At 47.4% G+C, this 27784-nt stretch overlaps 3 protein-coding genes across 4 annotated transcripts in view; 2 read left to right on the top strand and 1 right to left on the bottom strand.

The window, feature by feature from the left end:
- LOC307247302 (RNA-binding protein 4.1-like) overlaps positions 1–6512 on the top strand; it is a 6795-nt gene extending 283 nt beyond the window's left edge. The window contains exons 2-4 of the mRNA XM_080023436.1: positions 2024–2442; positions 3070–3721; positions 4083–6512. Coding sequence (XP_079879562.1) covers positions 2034–2442; positions 3070–3695 — 1035 coding nt within the window. The 5' untranslated portion in view covers positions 2024–2033 and the 3' untranslated portion in view covers positions 3696–3721; positions 4083–6512. The remainder of the gene's footprint in view (positions 1–2023; positions 2443–3069; positions 3722–4082) is intronic.
- Positions 6513–12474: 5962 nt separating this feature from the next.
- Positions 12475–16063, top strand: pop7 (POP7 homolog, ribonuclease P/MRP subunit). The gene is made up of 2 exons (XM_080023397.1): positions 12475–12545; positions 15049–16063. The coding sequence occupies exon 2, from the start codon at positions 15075–15077 to the stop codon at positions 15522–15524; it is 450 nt and encodes a 149-aa protein (XP_079879523.1). The 5' UTR covers positions 12475–12545; positions 15049–15074; the 3' UTR covers positions 15525–16063.
- Positions 16064–17852: 1789 nt separating this feature from the next.
- Positions 17853–26667, bottom strand: epoa (erythropoietin a; the record flags this gene model as incomplete). Of its 2 annotated transcripts, XM_080023526.1 has the most annotated exons (5): positions 26580–26667; positions 18916–19046; positions 18625–18711; positions 18118–18282; positions 17853–18005 (listed from the first exon to the last, which is right to left on the bottom strand). In XM_080023526.1, exons 1-5 carry the CDS (start codon positions 26590–26592, stop codon positions 17853–17855), a joined length of 549 nt encoding a protein of 182 aa, XP_079879652.1. In that variant the 5' UTR covers positions 26593–26667. The 2 variants fall into 2 exon arrangements, with proteins under 2 accessions (XP_079879652.1, XP_079879651.1); XM_080023525.1 differs by lacking the exon at positions 26580–26667 and having other exon boundaries at positions 18916–19226.
- Positions 26668–27784: the final 1117 nt, after the last annotated feature.

Genomic DNA, 27784 nt, shown 5'->3' with positions numbered 1-27784 from the left:
TGGCGAGTGTGCTCTTTGCTAATACTATGATTTTAAATTATACCGCTTTCGCCAGCCTCATTTCAACGCTACGCGTTGACAACGCGGCCTCGTCGCGTTATTAGCCCCATTAGCCTACGTCTGATTTAAGGCGCAACGTGAGCTGGGTTGGATACTTTATTTAACCCCGAACGGGAAATTGTAGTTACACTACAATTACTTACAGCAGTTCAAATCGAAGCAACGATACTTATGTAATGCATTTTTCGAAAATAGCGACGTACCAAAACAAAAAACGAAAGGATCGAAGAAAATGGCAGGAGGGAACGTAAAGCTGACGTCACATTGCTGGTGCGAGCCGCCATGTTTGGACGACCCCCCCCCCGCAGTGACTGGACGCCGGTCTGCATTTTTTTTTAAGCTTAAATGACTGCTTAGAAGTCGTGTTCGGTGGGGGGAAACCCCGATTCCTACTTTCTCCCCTCCTTTCTCCCCTTCGGTACATGACGTATATTTTAGCCATTCTATGCGTTGGCTTTAATTGGATCGAGCGCCTTTTGATTACACGGCGGAATCGCCGTTCTACTGCCTTCCCGAGGCTGGTGACGTCATTTCCACATGCTCGGTCCCTGTTCCCTTGCACCAAGTCACAGGGGGGACCTCCTCCTCTCAATAATTTTAAATTCTGGAACAGTGTGACAAGTGATCTTCCAAGAATGGTGACCGGAGTCCATGATAATCCACAGCAACAAGGGGTGTTTTAATCACCGCAATTAATCATCTATCCATTCCTAATAAGAATTTGATCTCTTTAAGATTTTGTCTTATCGATAAGAATTGAACAATCTGTCGTGTTACTGTATAAACGGCAGTGTTTTGGGCGCAGGGCGTTTTGAGAAAATAAGTACCCAGCCAGGAGGTGGTAGTACTTACAGGAACGAGTGGGGCAGTCAAGAAAACAAACCCCCAGTGGAGTAGGTAGTTGGAGTAGACTGAGGCTTCCTGAAGAACGACAAACAAAGAACATGTCTGCACGTAGAAAACAGCTACTTCTTGTTGTTGCTCAACAAGTATTGCTGCATTCAGATGGAACACGGTAGATGGGAACGGGGTAACGGCAGGGGGAAAGGAAACAAAACCCGGCGCGGGGGGGCATGACGGCAAAAGATATGTTGCTATGGCGATGACCCCAATAAAATATAGTAAACTAAATTATTATGTGTGTGTGTGTGTGTGAGAGAGAGAAACAGCTAGTTCTCGTTGTTGCTTAACAAGTATTGTGCATTCAGATGGAACACGGTAGATGGGAACGGGGTAACGGCAGAGGGAAAGGAAACAAAACCCGGCGCGGGGGGGCATGACGGCAAAAGATATGTTGCTATGGCGATGACCCCAATAAAATATAGTAAACTAAATTATTGTGTGTGTGAGAGAGAGAAACAGCTAGTTCTCGTTGTTGCTCAACAAGTATTGCTGCATTCAGATGGAACACGGTAGATGGGAACGGGGTAACGGCAGGGGGAAAGGAAACAAAACCCGGCGCGGGGGGGCATGACGGCAAAAGATATGTTGCTATGGCGATGACTCCAATAAAATATCGTAAACTAAATTATTTCAACTCTGTTAATGTGTGTGTGTGTGTGTGTGTAAGAATTTTATTAATTTTATTTGCCTCTTCATATCTACACTAGACTTGATCTGCTGTCCAAGATCCGACTCATTCGGTTGTGGAGGACGGCAAAAAGTGTAAATATTTAACCCACGCAAAGACTAGTCGTAAATATTCCTGTATGAGCGAACGAGCTCCGCAAGTCTTGTCTAGAACTTCTCCATTTTGAAATGAAATGAGAAATGCTCCCCGTGCCAAGTCACAAAATCTTGGACTTGTCAAAATCATAGTAATACACCACTGCACCATCAATTCACACTCAAAAGTAGGAAACTGTCTTACATTTGTCAACACTTTTCTCTCAAGTGCTCTTTTCCTGCCATCTTGATATTGTAATTTACCAAGTTTGCGTCTTGAAACTGCTTTGCTACACAGATCTGTTACGATGGTGAAGATCTTTGTGGGAAACCTGCCCAGAGAGGCAGATCAGGAGGAAATCGAGGCGCTCTTCAAGGAACATGGCACTGTTACCGAGTGCTCCATCATCAAGAACTTCGCGTTCGTCCACATGGAGGATCGCAAGGCGGCCACCAAAGCCATCAAAACCCTCCACCTCTACAAGCTCCATGGCACCGCCATTAACGTAGAAGCCAGCCACGGGAAGAACCAGGGCGCGGTCAAACTCCACGTGGCTAATGTAGAAAAAGATGCTGATGATGAGCTCCGTGCTCTGTTTGAAGAGTACGGCACAGTGACTGAGTGTGCGGTTGTTAAAAATTTTGCCTTTGTCCACATGACCAATTCTGATGAGGCCATGGATGCCATCAAGGGACTGGACAATGCAGAGTTTCAAGGTAGGAGCCAGAACGCACGTAAAAAAAAAAAAAAATGTCACTGAACCGCCTTTCAGATAAAAATTGTGCTGTCCGTTGAGACCAATTAGGGTCTCCCCCAGAGCGTTCTCGGGTATAAATACGGGTGTCTCATGCTGATACGAGTTTCTTAAAATGGTGTTCAACAGAAACTTGTTAATATCCAGTCATAGTGCCAGTGCTGGGGGTTTATCATTTCAATATAACCAGTTAAGAGTACTGATTACCCTCTCAAAACTGTAAAAAGGGGATGTCTGTGAGGTCACTGATTACCTCTTACAAACGGGAAAGTAAGAGAAAAGAGTAAACAAGACACAAAGATGGTTAAGTAGGAAAGAGAAGCTTTTTTTCTCTAGGTGTCCATCCACACGAGTTATGTGAACTTTCGTTCCATACGTTTTCAACATTCACGTTTCATTTTTAATTTACAAGGGGAGTAGTGGGCGGGTTTCTATAATCTTAGGACCGGTGGCTTCAGCAGGGTAGTCGTTGGTCTCTAAACATATTCCAGTCGGGCCTGGTTGGTGCCAGTATAGATACAAGGTGAACGGATGTAAAGCTTGGGTTGTTGCACAAAATGATCAACAAAATATTTCCCCCTTTTCCCAGGCAAGCGCATCCATGTGCAGATTTCAAAAAGTCGCCCGCGGCACGAGGAACAAGAGGACTATCCGCCCCCTCCCGAAGATGGGGGTGGATACTGGGGCCCCCGGTATCCGGGTGAGGGGCATGAGCCCCCCCCGCCCGGCTACCTTAGAGGCCGTCCCGGCCACATGCCCCCAGGTTACCCGTTCCCTCCCCCTCCGCCGCCCCCTCCCCCTAGGCGGCCTGTGTATCCAGAGCGTGCGAGAGAAGGCTACGGCGGCGTCGTCGACTACTACGAGAAATACCGAGCCCGTCCGTACAACGTGCCCGCCTACGAGGACCGGCGGGCCGGCGCCATCCCCCCTCCCCCGCCGCCGCCCTCCGCCGTTGTCCGCGATCGCATCATGGCCCCCGCGCTCGACCCATACGAGCGTCGGCCCCCGCCGCCCCCTCCGAGCCCCTACTACGCCCGTGATCGTAGCCCCCTAAGGCGGGCTCCGCCGCCCCACCCGATGCCCCCCGCCAGCAATGGCTACTCCTACGAGCGTCCCCCCAATTCTAGGGTGCCCGCGTACGGAGTTCCTCGCCCCAGGGACCCCTACGCCGAGCGCCTGCCTCCACCGCCGCCGCCCGCCCGCTACGCGTATTAAAGTCGGGCCGCCATTCGCACGTCAAGGTGAGGAGAAATGCGTAGCAAAAATGTGATCTGTCTGAAGAGTTGCCAATGTCTCAAACAAAGCCTGCGTCCACCTTCTTGTAAACCTGGAGCAAAAAAAAAAAAAACCATACACCCCAAGGAGTATTCGAGCTGTTAGTTCGACGGCGGCAAGAATGCCTGCGTAAAAAAAAACAACAACCTCAATTTCAGCCTAAAGATATGGTCATGAAAGCCTGGAAAAGCGTGCGTGTGTTTGCCGGTCAAGATGCAGAGCGAGCGGCGGCTGTGTACAGTTTGAGGACGGACGGCTGATGTTTTGTGTGATTTTTTTTTTTTTTTTTTTTTTCTTTTTTTTTTTTTTCCTTTTTTTATTTCCCAGGTTTTAACTATCCGGAATCGGCGCCGTTCGACTGCGTCGCAGCATGCCACCTCCTGATGCTAGTGACGTTATGTGCACCCCCGTCGTCTGTGGCTGAGCGCGTGTTGTTCCCCTGCACCAGTCACACGAGGAACCATATCGTCGACGTCCTTGTCTCTGATTAATTCTTTTTAAATTCTGGAACAAGTTTGTTCTCGTTTTGAATTACCTTGTCATTATACTGTCGTCATGCTCAGTCCAAGTACATGAATTAAATTTAGCACGTCGATTAGGCGATTTTTATTTTCTTTAGACTCTTTATATAAAATATGTCGTTGTCTGATATTGTGTGTGAGATGGAAAAAAAACGGAATGTTTTCAGCGTCAGTTTTCTGCGTCATCTGTGACTTATGTTCATCAGTTCGAACCTAAACGTTGGTTCCATTTCCTCAATTCCCCCCCCCCCCCTCCCCCCCGTTTTGTTCATAAAACCTGCGTGTGGCGCATTGTGTACATTAAAAACTGCTACGACTTCTAGAAACCTAATAAGCGGAGGGAAAATAACTGGGCCGGTCACAACAGCAAGGCGTTTAAAATGTACCATTTATTTGTCGTAAAAATGTTTTTCAATAAAGACCTGACATGTACCGTGAACCTAATGTTATTCATGACGTTTGCTCTAAACCATGGCGGGCTTGGTCCGATTCACTCCGGCGACCACAGCTTCAGTCCAGTCGCACCCTTGAGTCTTTTCGTCGACTCGCGCTGCCGCCTGCATCGAGTGATCGTCACCCTGTGCCGCTAAACTTGCACCAGCCGCTGCGTCCATTAAAAACGAAAAAGCGTTGCCAGCGAGAACTGCTCTGTTGTTTTGGGCTGAAAACGCCCCCCCGCCCCGCCCCGCCCCTCCCCCCACCCCGTCCCGAATCCCCCGACCACGTTCCGGCGGGAGTTTGGAACGAGCCGAGTGTCGATCCTTTTCCCAAATCGTTTGTGATGCCCCAGAATTTGATCTCGCCACTAAACACCCCGGTGAGGAGACGCCAAGTTGGTTGAGGTCCACAGCAGCAGGTAAGTTGTGAGCGGATGTCTTCTGTGGTGGGGAATTCATCCATCTCTGCCGTCTTGACATGTTGGCCGCCTCAGTGTGACCGGGGTTGTTGGCTTCTGCATTCACAAATGCTTGTTTTGTGGCAGCTTTATTGAGATTTGTTTTTATATTTTTTGTTAAAACAATAAAAAAAAAAGTCAGTCAGTCTAAGGGCGATTTTAAGCAGATTACGAGAACAGTTAGACATCAAAGTGCTGAATTCAGTTGGGATAGTTTGAAAAACACTTTAAATTGCTCGGTCTTAGGCTGTTATTTTTGTTGGCAAATGAGATTGATGTGTTGATCGTTACTGCCCGTTACCCTTCATCATCTCCCCCGCACGTCAACACGCTGCGGGACGGGGGGAAGAAGGCTGTTGGCGTGTGGTGTGACTGGTCCTTTTTCCTCGGTAACAGTGCAGTAATTGGTCAAAACGGCGCCCCCTTTTGATTGGAACCTTTTATGCGCCATAACGTTAAGGGGATTGGTCCAAATTGCGAAATCTCGCACAATGTGCGCCGAGTGAATTTTTATTTTTTGCACTGATTTATGCGGTCGCGGAGTCCTGGAGAGAATGCAGGTAAGGCCAAGGAGGGTGACGAAGAGCGTGAGAGGTAATCTGCCTGGAAACTAACACACCCCATTGGAGCTTCTAGGGTCTTCAGAGACTTATGTCGATAGGCCGCATGAACTGACTTAGGTTTTTACTAATCTGCTTTTAGCTTTTAATGGAATCGTGCAGAAGTGTGAAGGGGGAATCTGGTATACATCTAACTATGTTTACCCAGTGAAATCCCTCATTAAAATAGGAGGTGACCGCTACTGTGCACTACACGGTTCGGATTTTCTTCCCTGTTTGTAGTTGTTTAGAAGTCGATGACTTTGTTGGTTAAGTGTCGGCGCCACTCCAACATACTTGAATTTGTATTCGATGCTAATTCTAACCAGTCAGATATTTGGAGAACGTTTCAGAGGATATTGGTGTTTACTGTGTGTGTGAGAGAGAGAGAGAGAATTGGGCAGATAGGACATTTAAATGAAGGTGTCATTTTAGCAAACATCTTATAATTTGTTGAACATCCAGAATGGTCTCAGGAATCCAGTGTGATCACCTAATTCACAAGTTTTCTTTTGGTTTCATTGTGTGGTTGGTTTGCAGAGAGGATATGCGCTTTTTTTTTAGAGGTTGATTGATTGGATTTCATGCAGGCAGTTTTACCTTAATTAGTAATAGACAATTTCCTGGTCCATATAGTTCTCGTAGTTTGACCCCCCGGTGTTATTTGTTTTCCACTTCGATGACTGCCCTTGTTTTATGTTTGATGTTCTTGCTGTAAAATGTATTCATGTGCTCCATACGACACCCCAAATAAATACCTTACAATTGCACTGCTGCTTCCGAAGGCTGTTTATTTTCCCACGATTGCAATCAACACCAAGATTAAGCGACAGTAACTGATCGACAAACTAAACAGGTAGAAAACAAGTAGCTTAAAACAAAGTAATGCATGCATTAAGACTTGAAGAGATTGATCGAGCACATTTAGGAGAGCCGACCCGGTTGTGTGAGTGACGCTGAAACGACGACCGTTCCCACCTCAGCGCGGTCCCGCAGTCAGGGCGGAGGGCGCGGGGGGCGGGGTCCGCCTCCCAGGTGCTGACCGCGCCGCTCGCCGCGCTGGAGGAGCTGCGGCGCCCGGCCCCGGGAAAACCGTCCGCGACCCCACGGGAACCAAGCGGCGAAGCGCGTAAGGCTCCGCGGGTCGCGGAGGCTGCTGGTCCACACGGGTCCAATTGCGGACGGAGCCCGAGCGGCGCCGCGGCTCCGTAGGGTCCTGTCACCGGCTCGGTGCGTGGAGAGCGGGAGGCCGCGTTGGTTTCCAATACCGGGGCGTGTGTGCAGTTGACTCGATAGGAGGCGCAGAGGCGTCCGACACGAAATGCGTTCGACGTCTAAAACGGAGAGCAACGGACTTATGACGTCGTGAGCGTGAACCGATCTTAAACGTTCGGGGTTGTGTGTGGCTGCCGCCAGGGAAGCGCCAAGTAACCAGCCGACAGGAGAACTTTCAATGTTCCCATTTTTAGATTGTTTGTATTTTCCCAGCAGCAACGTAGCAAGCCTTTTGGTACGAGGTCGATCTTTTTTCGGGGTCCTTGGTTTTAAAGAACCACCCACAGATCCAGCCTCGTGTCACCTTACTCCCTATAGCTTCTTTCTTATGTGACATTATTCTTTTTAATTTTTTTTTTTTTGTGTGTGCAAATGGACGACAAACTGTGTGTTTAAAGCCGTGTGTTTGTCCGTGTAACTGCTCCGACTTCCTCCCAGGTGCGCGTTTCCCGACTCGCTTCTTTGGCCTTCTCACCCGATCGTGTTCGTCGCAGCTTGGGAGCAGGGAGCAGCGCTTAACGAGAAGGGTTCGATTCAATGGGAGCCCATTTAAAATCAACGTCGTGCCGGCATGCGTGGTGGGGAAAAACCGTCTTTGTGCCTGAAACGCACACGCACACGCACACACACACACACACACACACACACACACACACACACACACACACACACGCACACGTCTATAATGAATGCTGATTAACGTGCAGTTTGGCGCTATGGCCACCAGGTGGCAGCAGCCCGAGTACAATGCGTTTAAAAGGCTCCGTCCTCTGGAGCGTGTTCGCACGCTTTTGGACTTGTGACGTCATCGACGACGCTAATACGTTTAAAAAAAAAAAAAAAAAAAAACCCCGCCACGTTAAAAAAAAAAACGGAGGTGTTGCCACGTCATGTACAACGTCACAGCCGGGTCGTTCCATTCTTGTCTCGTAGCGGTGATGGAAAGGAAGTCTGAGGAACTGATTATTTCCTCTATCCCAGTCTTCCGGCCTGTTCGTTTTCGTTGCTGTTTATTGTGATTCTGATTATGGTTTTAACCTCAGCCTTGCTATATTTTACTACAATAATAAGTTCTATACACACACGCACGCACGCACGCACACACACACACACACACACACACACACACACACACACACACACACACACACACACACATATATATATATATATATATATATATATATATATATGGCCACAATAAACCAGAAGCCAAAACATGAAGTTATGGCTCACATTGAGTGCTTTTAGTTAACTGTATCATGATGATGCTCTTTATCCCACTCAGTAACAAAAACGAAAACAGAAACTTCCGAATCTGTGTCTGCCTGTAATGCTGCCAGTCCCACCACTAGGCGTCGCTATGCACATTCACATGTTTCCTCCATCCATTGATGATCCTGTAATGTTTGGGTACGTCGTGAGAAGACGTATACATACATACATACATACATATGCGTCATAATATTCCTTCAGAGGAAAGGAAAATTGTGGAGCGTGTGGAACAGCAACGTCTCTGATTGGTGGCGCCTCCCGTCCCCAGGGAAATGTTTCCCCCACTGGCTGATGGGTACACAGATATTTCAACCCGGTTACATTTTTTCACGAGCGAAATTCATAATGAGGGTACGACCCTTAACCCCCCTTCTCACCCAACCTTGAATTGAATAGACCTTTCAGAGAAAAAAAGGGAAGAAAAAAAACAGTATCCGGCTTTTATTTCGTGACAGTCAGAAATCTTCCCTACGATCGATAAAGCGCGTCACAGAAGGAGGCAGACAGACGTCGCTCCAGCTTGCACGAGGGTCGGATCAGAGGTGCGCTCGAGAGCGGCCCCCCCGAGGCCAACGGTTTATTTGAGGACGGGGCAGAAATCCTACATCGTGGGTTTGGCGTCGCGGTTTCGTCGCGTGCTCAACATCGGGCGGCACCGTGACGCGCGAACGACAATGGGGCGCTGTTCCCCGCTCTGCAGCCGCAGCGCGGCGGGGGAAAAAAAATGAGAGCGACGCCAGCCGGCGGCGGGAGCCCGAGGCCGACCGCAACCGCCTGCACGCGGGTGTGAGAATTAACACTGTGGGCTGAAATAAAGATATGTGACCGGGGCCATACGAGGTTGTGTTCTTCATTATGTGAGTGTATATATGTTGACGTTATTAGATGGATTAGGAGTGTGTGAATCTCCTGATTGAGATTATTGGGTTGTAATTGGGTTAGGGTCTAAATAAAGTCTTACAATGTGTTAATAATGTGCTCAGATGTAACTGCATTAGGCTAACAGGGAGAACCCTCTTCCTGCGTATTCCGGAAACGGAGGCAGCGTCGGTCTAAATGTGAATTAAAAAGTGATTCTCCGCGTCGGAGAATCGGTTTGGTATCATGGGGAAAATGCGGCGATACTACGCTGTAGGGAGCGTGGTGTATGTAACTTTTATTGACTTGGAATGTGTAGAAATTATATTTATGTGAATCAAGTGGCACACCTGTCTTTCAAGAAACTGAAATAAAAGTCGGAATTCCGACTTTAAAGTCAAACATATTGTGAGAACACGGCCGCGACGGGTTGAAGGTATTTCATCTGGTAAAAAGGACTGGGTGGGCTATAATCAATCAGATATAACCCTCACCAATGAAACCAAGTAATTTTGAGGCATAAATTACCTTTTTGGTGACAACGTGGACGCAGTGATCACTTTTTGGCACCACACCTGTTCCCTCAGCGGAGGGAAAGGGTATGAAAAGCCAAAAGGGCTACAATTTGCCTCTATTTGAACGCAATCTACAACAAAATGCATGTATTTTGCAACGTTGGAGGTGTTTAAAACGCACGTTTTTTCCCCAGCGGGTAATGAGCCCTTCCTTCTGGCAGTAAATTTAAAGTTTGTGTAAACAATCATTGAAGAGTAAAGCTTGACCAAAGCAGCGCATCATGGGAGTTGCTGCCATTGTTCGGCCCGTTCGGTCCGTGCTGTCTTCATGAATTGCACGGGACTCGCAAAGAAGACTCTTTCGGGCATTGCCCCCCGAAGGCCGTTCAGCATTCACAACCACATGAATGATGATCCGAACGACTGGGGCTTTTGCGGCAGCAATTAATGAGCAGCATTTCACAGTTTAGACCGCACTTTATTATGTCCACTAGATGACGCTCCATTGTTTAAAAAATGGCTCAGACACGGAACCCAAATGAAACCCCTTTGTAATTGACAAAAAGCTGCAATTACATGACGGCCACTATTGCCCAAGTTGGGTACGATACCCCCGAGGGTACGTGGATCGATCGGGGGGATTCCACAAATAAACCTGTGATAAGACAGTACCCATTGTATAAGATTACATTACATTACATTACATTACATTTAGTCATTTAGCAGACGCTTTTATCCAAAGCGACTTACAATTGTTCAAACACCGACGGACGCAGCCATCAGGAGCAATTAGGGGTTAAGTGTCTTGCTCAAGGACACTACAGCATGCTAGCAGGAGGAGCCCGGGATCGAACCAGCAACCTTTAGATCACTAGACCACCAGCTCTATCGCCTGAGCTACCATCCCCATAGATAATTAATTATTAATAATTAATTATTATCTAATAATTAATAATCTAATAATATAATTATTAACAGACGGTGCCAGGGGTCTCGAGAGAGAGAGAGAGAGAGAGAGAGAGAGAGAGAGAGAGAGAGCCCATTGTCAGGGGTCCCGGTGATAAGGGAGGTGAAAATGTGAACGGTGACCTATGTAGGGGAATCAGATGGTCAACATTGTCTTTGGTTAAGCTTAAACGCACCTCCCCGAGTTTCATTCCACAGAGAACCATTCCGGCCTGGTTCTCTCCTAGACGTCCATGGCAAGTCTGGTCTGATGCTGTTCTTTTGTAATAAATCTATTATTTTACTCAAGTCAGCGTCAGCAGTCACTCCTTCTTCATCAACACATCAAATTCACCAAGGAACTACACTACACAATACAGAATAATCCACAGTGTGTGAATAGTGCAGGGTGGTTACATTTTCTGGAGCGCAGTGCTGGAATGTTGCCTGAACGTGATAATACCTCCACGACCCATTCATTATGTTAGAAATAAGAACAATCCAAAGGCGATGAACACTCAAATCTGATCGTCACAGGCGTCTTGAGGGAGGGGCGCCGCCGTGCAAAAGCCACAGTTGTAACCTGGAATCGGCTGAATTCAAGTTGCTCTTTTCATCATGTTTGCCCCGGACAATGATTCGACAATGATCCATCTATCTATCTATCTATCTATCTATCTATCTATCTATCTATCTATCTATCTATCTATCTATCTATCTATCTATCTATCTATCTATCTATCTATCTCTCTATCTATCTATCTATCTATTGTTACAATATATATCTAAATCTATGTAGTCACTTCAACATATATGCACACACATAATGAAGAACACAACCTCATATAACCTCCGTCCCATATAATCATTTTCAGCACACAGTGTTAATTCCCACAGACATCCCAACCTTGGAGCCCGGCCGCTGCAATCGTTGTTTTCGGCCTCGCCGCGATGCGCCTGCAAGGGCAGGAACGACACCCCATTGTCCTTCGCGCGTCACAGAGTTTGCCTTATCATGAGCACCTACGAATCTGTGACGTCGAGCTGACCATACATTCTCTGACTCCCCGAGAATAAGCTGTTCGACTCAGAGAGCTGCTCGCGAGCACATCGCCGGCCCCGACCCTTGTACAAGTAAGAGCCAGCGTCTGTCTCTCTCTTAATTTAAAACCACCGACTGGCAACCTGCAGATTAAAGCGACCCTTTAATTTCCATAACGCCATCTCTCTCTCTCTCTCACACACACACACGCGCGCACACACACTTTTATATCTATATAGGGTCATCTATCATTTACCTTTTGCATGTATTCATTATTTATTCCTTTATTGACATGCTAATAGCACATAGTCTAATGACCTGGGATCAGCACCACATATACTGTATATTGTTTATGCTGTGTACAGTATGTTGTGTGTTTTCCATTTTATGTTGTTGTTTTTTTACGTCTACAATTAAAGACGTTGAAAAACTGAATCTAAAAATATTACGTATGAGGTGTGTGTGTGTGTGTGTGCATGCGTGCGTGTCCAATGGCAATTATCCATTGTAAACGAAACATTTAATACATAATATTGTTTTGAGACAAAAATATATATATATATATATATATTTATATATCAATCCGGACAGAAATGCTTGAGGTAAGACAGACAGAGAGAGGGAAAAAAGGACTTTTCTTCAAAACACAGCTTCAATGAGGAGAAAACGCCTAACAGGCGCTGGATGTGTGATACTGCCGGTCACCAGCAGGTGGCAGCACGCACGGCTTACCCTCAAAATAACTATTTCCGGGCACTCGGAAGCGCTTCCGGTGCATCAAAGGCGCTCGTTTGTCCGCGACGCCATGGCCGCGGAGCGTTAGACGTCGGAAGTAAACACACCCGCCAGCGTCGTTTTCCCGCAGGTAAGGTACGTTTTAATGCACCCGCTCGCCCTGTCGCACGACGCTCGGTCACGTCGTGTTGTCGTGTCATGTTCGGAGGAGGTGGCCGTGCTCCGTTCCCCTGCGCGGCGGTCGGTCGGTCGGTCGGTTTAATGGTTCTCCTCGTCTTCCGTCTCTCCGTCGAGTGTTATCTGGCTTCCGGAGAGAGACAGAGAGAGAGAGAGAGACGTTGAATTTTAAGATTTATTTCATTTGCAGCAAGTCATGTCACAGCAGCAGCTGCTTGAGAGAGAGAGAGAGAGAGGGAGGGGAGAGAGAGAGAGAGAGCAGATGAGAGGGGAGAGAGAGAGGATGGGAGAGAGAGGGAGAGACAGAGAGAGAGAGACGTTGACTTTTAAGATTCCTTTATTTGCAGTAAGTGATGTCACAGCAGCAGCTACTTGAGAGAGAGAGAGAGAGAGGATGAGAGAGAAGAGAGAGAGAGAGGGAGGGGAGAGAAGAGAGAGAGGGGGGGAGAGAGAGGATGGGAGAGAGAGGGAGAGACAGAGAGAGAGAGACGTTGACTTTTAAGATTCCTTTATTTGCAGTAAGTCATGTCACAGCAGCAGCTGCCTGAGAGAGAGAGAGAGAGAGAGGATGAGAGAGAGAGAGAGAGGATGAGAGAGAAGAGACAGAAAGAGAGAGGAGAGAGAGGGAAGAGAGAGAGAGAGAGGGGGAGACACGGAGAGAGAGAGACTTTGACTTTTAAGATTCCTTTATTTGCAGTAAGTCATGTCACAGCAGCAGCTGCTTGAGAGAGAGAGAGAGAGAGAGAGAGAGAGAGAGAGAGGATGGGAGAGAAGAGAGAGAGAGAGGGAGGGAAGAGAAAGAGAGCGGATGAGAGGGAGAGAGAGACTTTGACTTTTAAGATTCCTTTATTTGCAGTAAGTCATGTCACAGCAGCATCTACTAGACAGAGAGAGCGAGAGAGAGAGAGGATGAGAGAGAAGAGACGGAGAGAGGAGGAGAGAGGAGAGAGAGCGGATGAGAGAGGAGAGAGAGGGAGGGAAGAGAGAGAGATCGGGAGAGAGAGGGGGGGACACGGAGAGAGAGAGAGAGAGACTTTGACTTTTAAGATTCCTTTATTTGCAGTAAGTCATGTCACAGTAGCATCTACTTGAGAGAGAGAGAGAGAGAAGAGACAGAGAGAGGAGGAGAGAGGGAAGAGAGAGAGCGAATGAGAGAGGGGAGAGACAGAGGGGGGGACACGGAGAGGGAGAGAGAGACTGACTTTTGAGATTCCTTTATTTGCAGTAAGTCATGTCACAGCAGCAGCTACTTGAGAGAGAGAGAGAGAGAAGAGAGAGGATGAGAGAGAGGATGAGAGAGAAGAGACAGAGAGAGGAGGAGAGTGAGAGCAGATGAGAGAGGGGAGAGAGAAATAGAGAGGATGGAAGAGAGAGGGAGAGAGAGGGAGAGACGGAGAGAGGATGAGAGAGAGAGAGAGACAGAGAGAGAGAGACTTTGAATTTTAAGATTTATTTCATTTGCAGCAAGTCATGTCACAGCAGCAGCTGCTTGAGAGAGAGAGAGAGAGAGAGGGAGGGGAGAGAGATAGAGAGAGCAGATGAGAGGGGAGAGAGAGAGGATGGGAGAGAGAGGGAGAGACAGAGAGAGAGAGACTTTGACTTTTAAGATTCCTTTATTTGCAGTAAGTGATGTCACAGCAGCAGCTACTTGAGAGAGAGAGAGAGAGAGGATGAGAGAGAAGAGAGAGAGAGAGGGAGGGGAGAGAAGAGAGAGAGGGAGGGAGGGGAGAGAGAGGATGGGAGAGAGAGGGAGAGACAGAGAGAGAGAGACGTTGACTTTTAAGATTCCTTTATTTGCAGTAAGTCACATCACTGCAGCAGCTACTTGAGAGAGAGAGAGAGAGAGAGAGAGGGAGGGAAGAGAGAGAGCGGATGAGAGAGGGGAGAGAAAGAGAGAGGATGGGGGGGAGAGAGGGGGAGACACGGAGAGACAGAGAGAGAGACGGAGAGAGGATGGGAGCGAGCGAGAGAGATGAGAGGGGGAGAGAGAGAGAGCGGTTTAACGGTGTCCTTCCAAACGCTGCCGCCGCACTGGCTGACGGAAGGTTCGCCTCCTCTCTTTTTATTTGTCTTTTTTCTTTTTGAGGGAGGTGGCTCGGTTCCCAAGAGTCGGCGGGCTCTCCCCTCGGTTTGATCCAGACGAGCGGGGAAAGGTGGAATCCGAGCAGTGGGATTCTCACCATCGCCATCCGCTCGTCGTCCTCCATTAGTCATTTTCAGTTGGTGTGGAGGGCGGACACGCCCCTCTCGCCATTTAGCCATTTCAAGTCTCCCCTCCCGAGCTGGTGCCCGGCCGCTCGGACACATGCCCGTGAGGTCCAGTGTGTGGAGTGAACGCAGACATGCACATACAAGTTATCATCATAGGCAGTGACGGGGAGGATACGCAATATACACTCATAACCCCCCCCCTATCCACCCCCCTCCAGCCGTTCTGTGACCCTCCCCCCCCCCAGCCGCTGTCCCAATTCAACCCGGAGACATGGCGGAACTGCGGAGCCCGGGCGCCGCCCCCCTCCCCCAGGCCGCGACGGCGGAGGCGGGCCCGCCGGCCGCCGACATGGACCCGGTGGAGTACACCCTCCGCAAGCGCCTGCCGCGCAAGCTCCCCAAGAGGCGCAACGACGTCTACGTCAACATGAAGACCGACTTCCGGGCGCAGCTGGCGCGCTGCCAGAAGCTGCTGGAGGGCGGCGGCCACCGGGAGATCTGCGTCCACGGCCTGGGCCTGGCCATCAACCGGGCCATCAACATCGCGCTGCAGCTGCAGGCCAGCAGCCAGGGGGCGCTGCAGCTCGCCGCCAACACCTCCACGGTGGAGCTGGTGGACGACCTGGAGCCCGACGATCCCGACGAGGCCGGGGAGCCCCTGACGCGCACGCGCAACAATTCGGCCATTCACATCAAGGTCTTTTACCCCGGCCCCCAGTGACCCACCCCCCCAGGACTGGCTTCAAGGTCTCCCCTTAAAGCCGCCTCCGGGACGGAAACCATTCTCCCGTGTGTAACAGCTGGAGAAATCCCAATTTATTTATGTATGATGGCCGCTAATGCTTGATGGATATGACATGGAAACAAATGAGATCCGTGGAAAGATCTGTTTGTAAACTGCATCGATACCAAGGACTTGGTTGGATGATGGACAAGCAGCCATACTTAAAAACCTGTATTGTACTATTGTTGTACTATCATTTTGCCAAATGCAAGTGACCAATGTGTTTTTACGTCATCATGGCATCATCCACTGTGCATGGAGTACTAGCAGTTTGATTTCAAGTCTTTTTTTTTTTTTTTTGTCTTCAGGAAATTTTGAGTTTTCACGTTGCCAATTCAGTGTCACACTAAGCGGGTTGCACTCAAACGGTATTTTGATTCTTAAATCTGTTCTGGTTTTCATGTTTCGTTTTCACTGCCTGCCTGTGTTTATATGCATAGAAAGAGAAATGAAACGTGGATGTGCCATGTCAATAAAGCGAGACTGTCAAGTCCCCGTGCCGAGCAGGTCATTATGAACATCCACCTGATGTCAGGAGCCAACCGTCGTCATCACACTGGTTTTCCAGCGTCACTCAAATTAGGGGATTATTTTGTGCTGTTTTAGGACTCCTGATTGCGATTACTATCTTTCGGCGGGGGGGGGGGGGGGGGCTCCTCAACACTCAAGTTCATGAGGCGTTTTGAGTGAGACACGAGCATACCGACGCAGAAATAGTGCCGCAAACAAGAGGCAAAACTTCCTCTGATCTTGATTTCATCCATCTTTTTCGACTTATTTTGTATTCAAACACGAATGTAGGCAGAAATTGGGGGGGGGGGCTCAAAAACAGGAAAGGAAACACGCACAAACATCCTGAAAAAACATCTCTTGTGTCCACAACCGGAGTGGGTGGAAACAACACCGGGGGGGGGATGTTGCCTCGTGTGGAACGGCGGAGCGTCCACTCACTCAAGCCTCACACAGGTCGAGCGCAGACTAATTGTCTGCGACTGCCGCGTGATGACGAACAAGCGCTAGAGGCGAGGGTGTGTGTGTGTGTGTGTGTGTGTGTGTGTGTGTGTGCGGGTGTGCGTGCGAGTGTGAGAGAGCGCGAGAGTCGGAAGTCCAGAAAACGATGTGCGTTTGTGGTCTCACAGGAAGTACATCAGGGGCCAATCAATATTCTTCCTGCTCGCTGTAGTCTTATCAGCGTGAGGTTGTGATGGAGCTCTGGTTGGGCAACGCAGTGACTCACGTGTGACCCCCCCCCCTTCCCAGAAAGTCATCCGACCACTGTGTCAAACTTTTAATCCAGTTTTTTTTTTTTTTCCAGTTTCTCCATATGTAAGGAGAGCGTTGAGTACAAAACTGTAATAGGACAAAGTCGGTGTCTATGTACAGGCTTTACAAAAAAGAGATGTCATTAAGCGCATCTGGGTAAGTTACTGACACCTTTATAACAGTGTTTTAAGAAGGCAAATGTGGCCCACTACGATACCTAGAAGGCGAGTATAAAAAATAGATTCAGCTGAATGCAGCTTTAGAAGCAGAAATAAAAATCTCTATAAATAGCATCCACACAATCAATAAAAATATATATATTAAAACAACCGCTGTCAAAGAACTACTATAAAAAGAGATTGTTCTTAAAAAAACAAAACAAAAAAAAAGTGTTCTGTTTCTACGAGGCAACAGTTGCAGTCGTCTTAACTTTTAGCGTTGGCAAAAGGATGTCACAACTTTCACGGTTCCCCCCGTTTCCCGGTGCGATCCATATCTTCAGGGTGGCCTGCCGCTGTGGGTTTGAGTCCACAGTACATTCGGGCGAGGTGAGTCTAAGGGTCAAAATGGTGGAAATACACACCCACGCGCGCGCTCACACACATACATGCAAAAATTCAAACGTGCGGTCTTTCAAATTCAACGCAAAAAAAACCCCCACACACAAACACACACACACACACACACACAAAGTGCTGGAGAGTGCCCGTCGAAGAGCTTGTGGAGCAGTGCATCTCATAGGCCTTATTTCTTGTCAACGTGTGCTTCACTGCGTTCATACTCCACGTGGTTATATTCCAAGGTGCTGTCTTCTGTCCCTTCAGAAGCCCGGGTGTGACTCCTTCCCGCTTCCATCCAGCCGTTATAATTTTTGGGGGGGCTTTTCGCGCAACTTTCGCCCGCTGGTTCAAAAGTGTCAAAAGAATTCCCTCCGCTGTCGCCGCGGGGGGAAAACGCTAGCTCCTCCCTTCAGTTCCTCCAAGCGTGCCCGTGGGCAGCCAATCAGCTGACGTCCGGCTGACAGGCCTGCGCGCCGGAGAGGAGGAGGTGCACCTTGCCTCGCAGAAAGTTGACGTAGACCTGAAGCAGCTCCGGCGCCGAGGACGCCCTCCACGTCTCCTCGCTCTCTAGCGCTCCGGCTGGCGGGGTGTACTCCTGAAATAGGGAGGAACTCAAATGTCGTGCCGAGTCAAAGTGCAACTGCCGCCGCCTTCTCGTGCGGAGGACGTACGGTAAGTAATGCCACAACGGCCCGACGGCGACGTACCTGGATGTTGAGGCTGCGCAGCACAGCGTTGATGCTTTGCACGTTCCTGAGGCTGTTGTCTATGTGGATGTGCAGCGCCGCGTCGGTGACCGAGGTCCGTAGCGAGCCGAGCGCCTGCTGCAGCAGCCATAGACCAGACTGCACCTCCCGGGCTTGAGCCAGCGCCTGATCGGGGGAACAAACAAAGCTTTTGTGTCCTAGGTGCTGAACCTCATGGCTGGGGTCAGAAACTAGAAGCATCTGAATGGTGATTATATTCGGTAACAAATGTACGGACTTGGAAGTTGGAGATAAAAAATAACCACTGGCATACACCACTGTGTTCATATTAAGACTGTCAGATGGACAAAACACAAATGACAAAAGCTCAACTCAACACTTAAGAAATAGTACTTTTGTATAAATATGCTAGATTTTGCTGGCTTACGAGAAGGCTTGCAAGGGCCCTTTTAAACGAGCTGTTTTTAAAAAGGAAAAAAAAGGGATTTACTGTGGTTGACGACTTACATTTTTCCCCTCCCAGATGTTAAAGTCGACTCTGGTTTGGGGAACGGTGACGGGTTCGGAGAGGCTACATCCTTCTCTGCACGAGCGCTGAGCAAAGACCGGGGAAGAGGACAAGCATAACTTCACGTCTCGTGGAACACTTTTTTTACGATAAGCGCTTAACAGCACCACCAACGCTGCACATTTTAAACCAGTTACTTTACCGAACGGGTAGAACAAGTGCACTCTTATCTCCTTGATAATGACCGGGATCTGCAGGTTTGTGTGTGTGTGTGTGTGTGTGTCCCTTACCATGGCGCCCTCTGCGTCGCGTGCCTCTTTAATGAAGTGGTTGAGCACCCTCAGGTCACAGATAGGCCTCAGAGGGGACAGGAGGCAAGGTCGGGTCCACTCCAACGCTATCAACAGCAGGGCAAACAGTCCTGCAATTGCACGTACAACCGCCCCACTCAGTGCTCGGTCGACCAGTTGTTGCTGCTCAAGCTCCTCATTGGAAGCTAGCCTAAAGTGTAGCTTATTCTCGCTGGCACGGTAGTGTGTGTACATATTTAAAAGCAAACATACAATGGTTCAATTGGAGGCAGCTTGTTAAATGATTATCCGTTGTCTATTTTCCTTATCTATAACATTAAGAGTCACACAACAAAAATAAAAAAGGTGAGTTATCGTTAACGACTCTGTTGACCACGGTATGGCCACCCTGACAAAGGGAATCCATGGGCCTCCTCAAAGTTGCCATTGAGTTTGATCCTTCCGGAAGGCCCATGTAGAAAAATGCAGTAAAACTGGCAACTGAACCCCTTCAATATCTTTCTTATTTACCAAATGTGGGTGAACAGCATCCACCCCGGATTTAATCCCTGTAAGCACATGCAGGGGATAGATAATATGACGAAAACACCTAGCAATTTATTAATAGTGGTAAGGCCACCCATTCTTCCTGCCACCTCCCTGCACAACAGCTGCAATACTTTGTGGAATGCGGCAATAGAAGCTATTCTGGAAGAAAAGCCTCCAGTTCTTTGAGGGGTGAGGGAGGTGAAAAAATCCACTCCATGCTGTTTGCACCAGAACCTCTCATAAAGGTTTAATAACGTTAGGTCGGGTGTTGGTGGGGAGGCCGTGGTACAGCAGGTGCTTGACCGCATCCTGGCGTTCATGAAACCGGTGACTCCTGCCTGGCCAAGCGATGAGGGATCCCCCTCCATGTTTTACCAGTTTACAACAGACATCAAGGGGTTGAGAGCAGTCTTTGGCGTTCTAACTATCCATTTCTGACACAAATTGAAGACCCATCTCTTCAGGTTGCCCCTGCAATGACCTCCACCCCCTGAGAATCCTCACCTCTTTGGCATTAACACAAAAACCATTGAGCTCGCCAATGTTTGCCTAGTAATGACTTCTAGGGCTGTAATGAGATTGCAGCTTTGGAAAATATCCCATCAGACTGGAACGAAGCAGTTAAAACTGCACAAAACTGCGTAATCGAGTGATTTGATCATTCATTAAGAGTTTGCCCTGTCCCGCCATGTGACTATATTAAACATTCTCTGTTGAGAAAATACAGTACCCACGGATGTTCTTCACAACTATAGGGCTTGCAGTGCTGTGGGTCATGTGGGCATCCTGCCTCTCTCCTTTGTGCCACATACTGAATGCAGTCTTTCATGGCGGCCTGACAGTGTGACGCAGGCGTCTGATGCAGAACACTGGTGATCTTTCTAGCCAGACGGGTCAGGTAGAGGCTACATTAAGTTTCCCTGGCCTCCCAGACTCAGACACAAGGATGTGCATATACACTTGCACCGGTTGACCCCAAAGAATGGGGTTAGGAAATACTATAATAGAATTTACTTAATCCGTTCGGCCGACCCCTGCCAAGACCTCTAACAACCAACAAGGCCTTGCTCACTCCAGCAGTTTGGTAATAATCCTAGACAGTGGTGTCCACAGCTACTTCTTGGAACCGGGGCACACATACCAGTGTGTACCGCTTTCGATGTAAATGAGCTGCCAGGCATCGAGTACTGTGAGTTTGAGCAAGACCTCCCCCCCGAGGCCCCAGTTCTTTGAGCCAATGGGGTTTGAGCGTGAGTAGTAGGGTTCCGTTGTATTTAGCCCGTAAACTTTCACTGATTTCAGTCAACCAAAATCTGTTTCTGAACAAGTTTGATGCGAGAAATAATCAATCCAGTGGTTGAATCTCCACTCATTTGTCTACGAGGCGTCATTTAAAAGTTTGTTCTGATTTTTCTTGGCCATACTTCAAGCTTCTGGGGCACACCGCACAAGGATTTTTTTTCCTTTCATTCAATTAGGAAATGTCGAAAAATAAACATCTACAATAAAAACACTGTTTTTATTGGTGTTGTTTCAGCAGATGATGCAGCACAGCCTACAGCTGACCTACCGCATACTTTTTTTTTTTTTTTTTTTGAACGGAATACACAGCAGAATTATTTTTCAAATACTTCAAGTTCCCTTGTCTGCATTTTTTTTCACAGACAGCTTTCACATTTCTCCAGCTGTGGGTGGAGTTACTCAGATGGGGGGCGGTTCTAATTCTAATGTGTCTCAATGAGGCGTAGAAGTGATATACAAATCTGAAGGGCTTGTCGGATCACATGTTTTCTGAAATAAGGACCCCACAAAAAGCGGACTGGGTTGTCTTATTTCACAGTTTGTGTGTCGGTAGGCCCATCAGAGACCCTAATGTATGGGCACAAGCACTGAAAAAGTGTGTTTATCATAATAGGTCCCCTTTAAAAGTGAATTTTAAAGGGTTAGTATGGATGCAAGAGTGCCTTTCTCCATATACTGTACCAAAGCTACCAATAAACCTTCCAGAGCTTGCAAGCCATTTCCCTGTGGTAATTATCTACTTTAAAAAATGTGTGTGGTATTTAACAAATGATAACAATCATCATGCAATGAGTAATGCCATTCAACTTGTTGAAACATTTAACTGTGCAGCAAACCTTGCAAATGTGCAAAAACAATGATTTGAAGTATAACAATTTTAGGTATAACCATATAACTATTCCTTATAGTTATTTCTATTTGTTTTTCTGTCTTAGTATTTCTGTCTTTCCTGCTTCCATTGTACAACTCTATGGCTACTATGCGCTAATTGGCTCTTCACGTCCGGGTCCTGAGTGAACGTTGGTGTCAACCTATGCCGTAATTAATCGATCAAAATTGAACTGGTGACTCTGCCCTCGGGTGTACCGCAAAACGTTGTGCTACGATATATGATTACACCCTGAGTCAGTAGTCAAACCAACTAAGCATCACAGTCTTGGTCAGCAAAGCCTTAGAAAAGTAACATTGCCTAAGTCAACTTTCAGTTTGTTTTTCTATGTTAATGTTTTGTTTTGTAATGTTAAGGATAAAGAGGTTTGGGATCTTAGGTGTAACTTGAAGAGATGGGACTTCAATTTCTGTCAATTTGTTTTTATAGCAATTCAGCCGTCCTTGTACTAGGTGGCAGCTGGCTTTACCATTGTAGTGCCAGGGAGGAGAACAGTTGTGACTTTCAAGACCCTGTCATGATGGTGGCACTGGTCCACCAGCAGTCTTGGAGACTCAAAGTGAATGAGTTCGGAATCAGTGATTGATGAACCAGTGATCAATGATTGAAGATACGGGGGAGTAGTTTGATGTTCCAAATCGCCGCTGCTATTTTAGGCAAATTTCTTCATTGAAAGCTGGCTTTTCCACTGGGTGGGTGCTGCCTGGGCTCCATGCTGCTACATTCTTGTCCTCATCACCATTTAGTCTGCATTAACCTCTTCGGTTAGCTCGGCCTCCTCGACCCACGGGTCCAGTATGATAATCCCTACAAATCTGCAGTCTGACCCTGCACAACACCCACATTTCTACAATATTGAAGCACTGCACAGTCAAAGGAAAACACCTACAGTATAAATACTCCGCACATACAGGTCGTTCTTAGTAATTTGGAGCCCTGAGGCGGGACCAGTTTGAGGCCCTTCTCCACCTTACTTAATGCAAGCATGTCTAGTAAACGAATAATGTTGAGAGGGAGCTCTTTTCAGTGAGCAAAGCTTAATGACAATTCTAACTGAACCATTCAAAGCCTCTTAACTTAGTTAGAAGAAGAAAACTGGACAAGAAAAACATTATTAATATATGAAGTACTTTTTGAAATACAATATTAAATGACTCAGGCATCGGAAGTGACTCCAGCAAAAGTGTAATTTGCTCGTTTTGTTCACTAATCTAACTGCAGCGACTCGCAGGCTGAACTGAGACTCCAAACTGGAACGAAACAGTCCCAAACAGAGGCAATGACACCCGAGCCAAGAGCCACTAATGGGGTCTCTATAATAGACAGAAACTATTTTATTAGAAATTGTATTGATCCTGTTAGTACTCCTACATGTAAATTCAAATGGATTTACTTTAATAGAAAACAACTGCCCTGCCTTCAACTGTTAAAGGCAGGGACCTTTGGTGCGGATCAAGGGACTCTCCGACCGTGTCAGGCCAGAAGTCACTAAAAATCGCAGATTCTTTCTTTAATCGCTCCCCTTTTACGGAGAAAGGGGTCGCGCCGAGCTCGGGGTGGGAGGTGGGCGAGTAAGAGTTCAAACTGGTGTTTGAGGAGGACCCGCCAGCTCTGGCGGGGTTCGATAAAATCTCCGGGCTTCCTCCTCTGCATCAGCGTTCGAGGACTTGAGGGTTTGATGCCCAATGGACTTTTGAAAGGCAGCACCTCGAGGGAACGTTTAAAAGCATACAGAGACCGGGGTCGATCGTTATGGTGGCGTGATGGTTCAGACGCTGCCGTCGCAGGTTCAAGGCCAGACTTTTCCATCCAAGTCCTGTTCCCTTAATCAGTCAACTGGGGGAGACGACCAACTCATTGAGGCTCGGTGGCTCAAAGAGATAAGCTAAAGACCAATGCCAGCCGAGCCCTTGAAAGGCGAGTTTCCCGGTGCGTTCCAAAGCGCTCAGAGACCAGGGCTAAGCATCGAGGCAACCCGGTGGCATGAGGGTTCAGATGCTGCCGTCACTGGTTGAAGTGCATATTTTTCTCTTCCATGAATGAGATGTTTGGAGACGCCCAAGCTCAGTAAGACCCACTGCTTCTAAGAGATAAGCTGATGACAAATGAGTTGTACTTTTGTTATTGGTTCATGTTGGTTCCTAAAACAACTGTATTGAATGGCATTGATAAATGCTGTGAATAAATAGCATAAAAATATATATATTAATTGATCAAGAGAAAAAAAAACGATTTTACACTTTGAATTACTATCAGGAATAAGTTTTTATGCATTGATATTATGCATTGTGCTATGCTGTTTGGAGAAATATTAAGTTTGCAATTTACATCTGAAACCAACATGTAATTACGTTGACAAGATAAGCACATCTGGATTTCTGTAAGTCTACAATGCTCTGTAGACCGTAGACTCAGCAAAGTCAGGCTTACGTTGGACGAAAAAGAAGGGAAATCCAGAATACTGCGTCACAGAAAACAGGGTGAGGTGGTAAGCATGTGTATGCAATTGAAAACATAAATCAATACATGAAATCAGAATGAAAACATTCCATTTAACAGCATTGACCGTATTTCTGTTTGCATCAGCGCTTACTCCATCCATGACTCCTGTGATTTAATGATACGTTATTACCTCAATGCATGAATTGGGGATTCTTTGCACCCCTCCCCCCAGGGTAAAGTGTATCTGGCAGTCCACGAGGGCTTTGCACATTAACATTGTCAAGGCGATAACAGTAGGCGCTCAGGTATCGTGTGCACTTAAACGCTCTTAACCCCATTCCGTTCCGAGGTTAAGCGTAGCGTGCAGTGGCGCTATCCTTATTTATAGTGTACTTTGGTATTTGGCCCTATCCAAAATGCAGACCCCTTTCTCTCGTGAATGCGTGACTCAGCTTAGGCATTATGGTCAGCCCTTTCACCTCCGCCGTGGCCTACGTGAGGCTGAACGAATCTCAACTGTGCAAACATGCCTGAACACACATGCGCCTACACACATTTAACCCAACGTGCTGTCCACAGGGATGGGATTTGCGGTGTGGGACTGTTGCCCCAGTTAAAGGAGATGGTTGTATGGCACCCTATTTTAACGGTTACCCATTTGGAAAGATATTATGAAGATATTCAAAAATATTATGGTTTGGTTGAAATTCAATGATGATGAATGATTCACTGGTGATATGCGCGATATCAGAAATTCAATTTCAGCTCGTCACAATTACGACTATTCTCCCATTCACTTTAATGGCAGCTTTGATTGTAATAAAAGTCAAAACCCCAATTATTGGCATCGGAAATTGAATTCAAAGTAGGTAAAATACTGATTTAATATATTGATATTATGAAAATAAATGTGGAGTCTGCATTTAAATGAGTTAAACTTCCATTTCTGATACCAGGAATTCACTTTTTTTGGACGAGTTAAGATTACATTTGTGAGGTAAAGATGTCAACAATCCGATTTTTTTTGTTTTGTTTTTTTACAATACCAATAATTACCACCTCAATCAGAAGCGACGTCACAGTATCAACAAATAACGACCTTTCTCATACCAAGAACTGTTTTAAAAAAAAAAATCAAACAACACCACAAAACTATTAACAAATAATAGAATAACGGATTTGAACTATGGAGAAAAAAAAAGTAACAAGAGCTAGAACAGTTCGCCACACGGGCTTTTCCAGACGGGCTTCCAGATGTTACAACAGCATCTCATCTGCAACGCGCTTCCCCCGCTCCCACCGTCGTATCCGCCCAGAGCGCGACGCTGTGACGAACCAAAACCGAGGCGGAGAAAACGGGAAAGACGTCATTTCGTCGCAGGGTCGGCGGAACGCACTGCTCACGCCCCGCTCCCCCCTGCGACGTGCGGAGTCGGGAGACCGTCGGGGTGTTCTGCCGCCCGCCTTGAACGCCACAGGGGGCCGTTGAAATCGGACCCGTGTCTCGAGTCCAGAACGACTCTTTTTTTATGTATTTATTTATTTTTTTTAAATTTCCACCGAGCGACCGTAAGAACCGAATCTGAAAAAATGAGCCGAACTTTTCATGGTCTCATCCGGGCTGTCAGTTGACGCTGGTCGGTGATGAAAGGTTCGGCTCCTTCTTTTTCAGGTAATAATAATAATCATAACAATAACAATAATAATAATAATTAATAATAATCAACGCGCCGTTCCGAGACGAACGCACCGCCGAGCCGCGGCGAAAGAGAGGACGCAATAATACAAACAACGATAACGTGCAACAAAAGTCGACGGGATTCGGGGAAAGGAAACCCAACAGGGCTGCCGGCGGACCGCCACAGAGACGTCAGGACAACGTGACATGAAAACAAAACAACAACAACAACAACAACAAATAAATGAACCTTTCCCTCGGCACAGCGACAACGCTCCCCAGACACGTGGAGGTGACGGGAGCGACGCTCTTACCTCGAACGCTTTTCCGAAACATTCGCACACACGCGCCGCACCTTTCAAAAGCATCGTGGGAAAACGACACTTCACGGCGCACGCCACAGTCCCAAAGGCGCCCGCGCCACAGTGCACCTCCGTGGGTCTCGGCGGAGGTTCCCACCCCCCCCCCCCCCCCCCACACACACACACACACACACACACACACACACCCACCCAACCCCAACCCCCCCACCCACACCCCCCGCCGCGTCCGAGCCCTTACGATCAGCCTCCTCCGCGAGCGCAGGTGGGGCCGCGCGTGGGGATGAAGGCGCGCCCCCCACGCACCCACCGCAAGCGACGAGCGAGTCATGCGCCCCGACAGACCTCTGGAAAACGACCAAAAAAAAAAAACAAAAAAAAAAAAAACACACACACACAAACCCCCCCCCCCCCCCCCCCCCGCACACGCACGCACACACCCACGTACACGCACACGCACGCGCAGGCCGTCTGAACAACTCACTGGGAAGCTCCATAGCGGTGCGCGCATAGTCCCTCACAGGGTCCTCGCTGCTCGGCCCATGGCTCCGTCTAATTCCTACTAATTGGAAACGAAGCTCTTTTGTGGATCTCCGCCACTTATCCGGTAGGTGTTTCTACAAAGTGCTCCAAAGTGTTTGATATTTCTTAATGATGACTTTGGAAAATACAGTGGCATTGTTTTGGTGATGATTATCTGAACTACTTCCTCCTCCCCGGGGGGAAAAAACATGCTTCTTTAGTTGTTATCCAAATGAGGTCCACGTTTCCAGACAATTGCCGAAAAAAAAAAAAAAAAAAAAAAAAAAAATCGGTCTCGAAACGACGTGGGTTGACTTCCCCCCCATTGTTTCTGAGTCTCAGTGTTACAGGCCTATCAGTGCAAAATAACAACTGAGCAATATTATAATCGATATCTAACCCTACAGTATTTTATCATACATTATATTTGCATTCAGACATACCTATATATGTGGAGGTCTCACACCCACATGCCAGGCGTCAGTTCCTAAAAAAAGGGAACGAAAGTGCCGAACAATGAATGGATCACCACATCTTTACATTAATGGCAATGACCCTTGCCTACAGTGATGGCAGCATTCCAAATAAAGGTCTACACATCACACATTTTGGTCAAAACTCATATTCAAACCATGGGGAGACCTGTCAAACAGCAACAGCCAAATTAAATGGTTTAGTAATTTGGCTACGGCTTTCAGTGAGAAGGGGGCTTTAAGTTATCCCCAGAGAGATGACGTCACGTTTCAACCAGTCATTTTTAAGTATGACCGGAACAAGTGTTTTCCCAACCACTCTCCTGAAACCGCTAAACCACTAAAAAACACATCACAAAACACTGCCACAGAAACTCAAAAAAGAAGACGGCTACTAATCGTTCTTAGTTTGAGTGTGAAACCTCAGCTTGGAGCCGGTGTTCTGGCCGGGATTTATTTGTGCAGCCTTGCAATTTTGATCTCGCAGCACAAGATTATTATTATTAGATTGTCGTTGCCGACTAGCAAACGCTGATATGTTCAGACAATTTGTATGGGAAATGCGTCTCGCACCCCGAGGAGGAGAAACATCCAAAAACCAGCAATTTTGATCCAAGCCCCATTTTATATTTTTCTTAACTCTGATATTCGTCAAATGAGTGTGGCCTCGCCATAAACAGGAAATGGGAATAAA

The sequence above is a fragment of the Zeus faber genome, assembly GCF_960531495.2.
Source record: "Zeus faber genome assembly, chromosome: 22".
NCBI classification, from domain to species: domain Eukaryota; kingdom Metazoa; phylum Chordata; class Actinopteri; order Zeiformes; family Zeidae; genus Zeus; species Zeus faber.
Note: the sequence above shows the minus strand (reverse complement) of the source record. Positions and strands in the feature narration are given on the sequence as shown.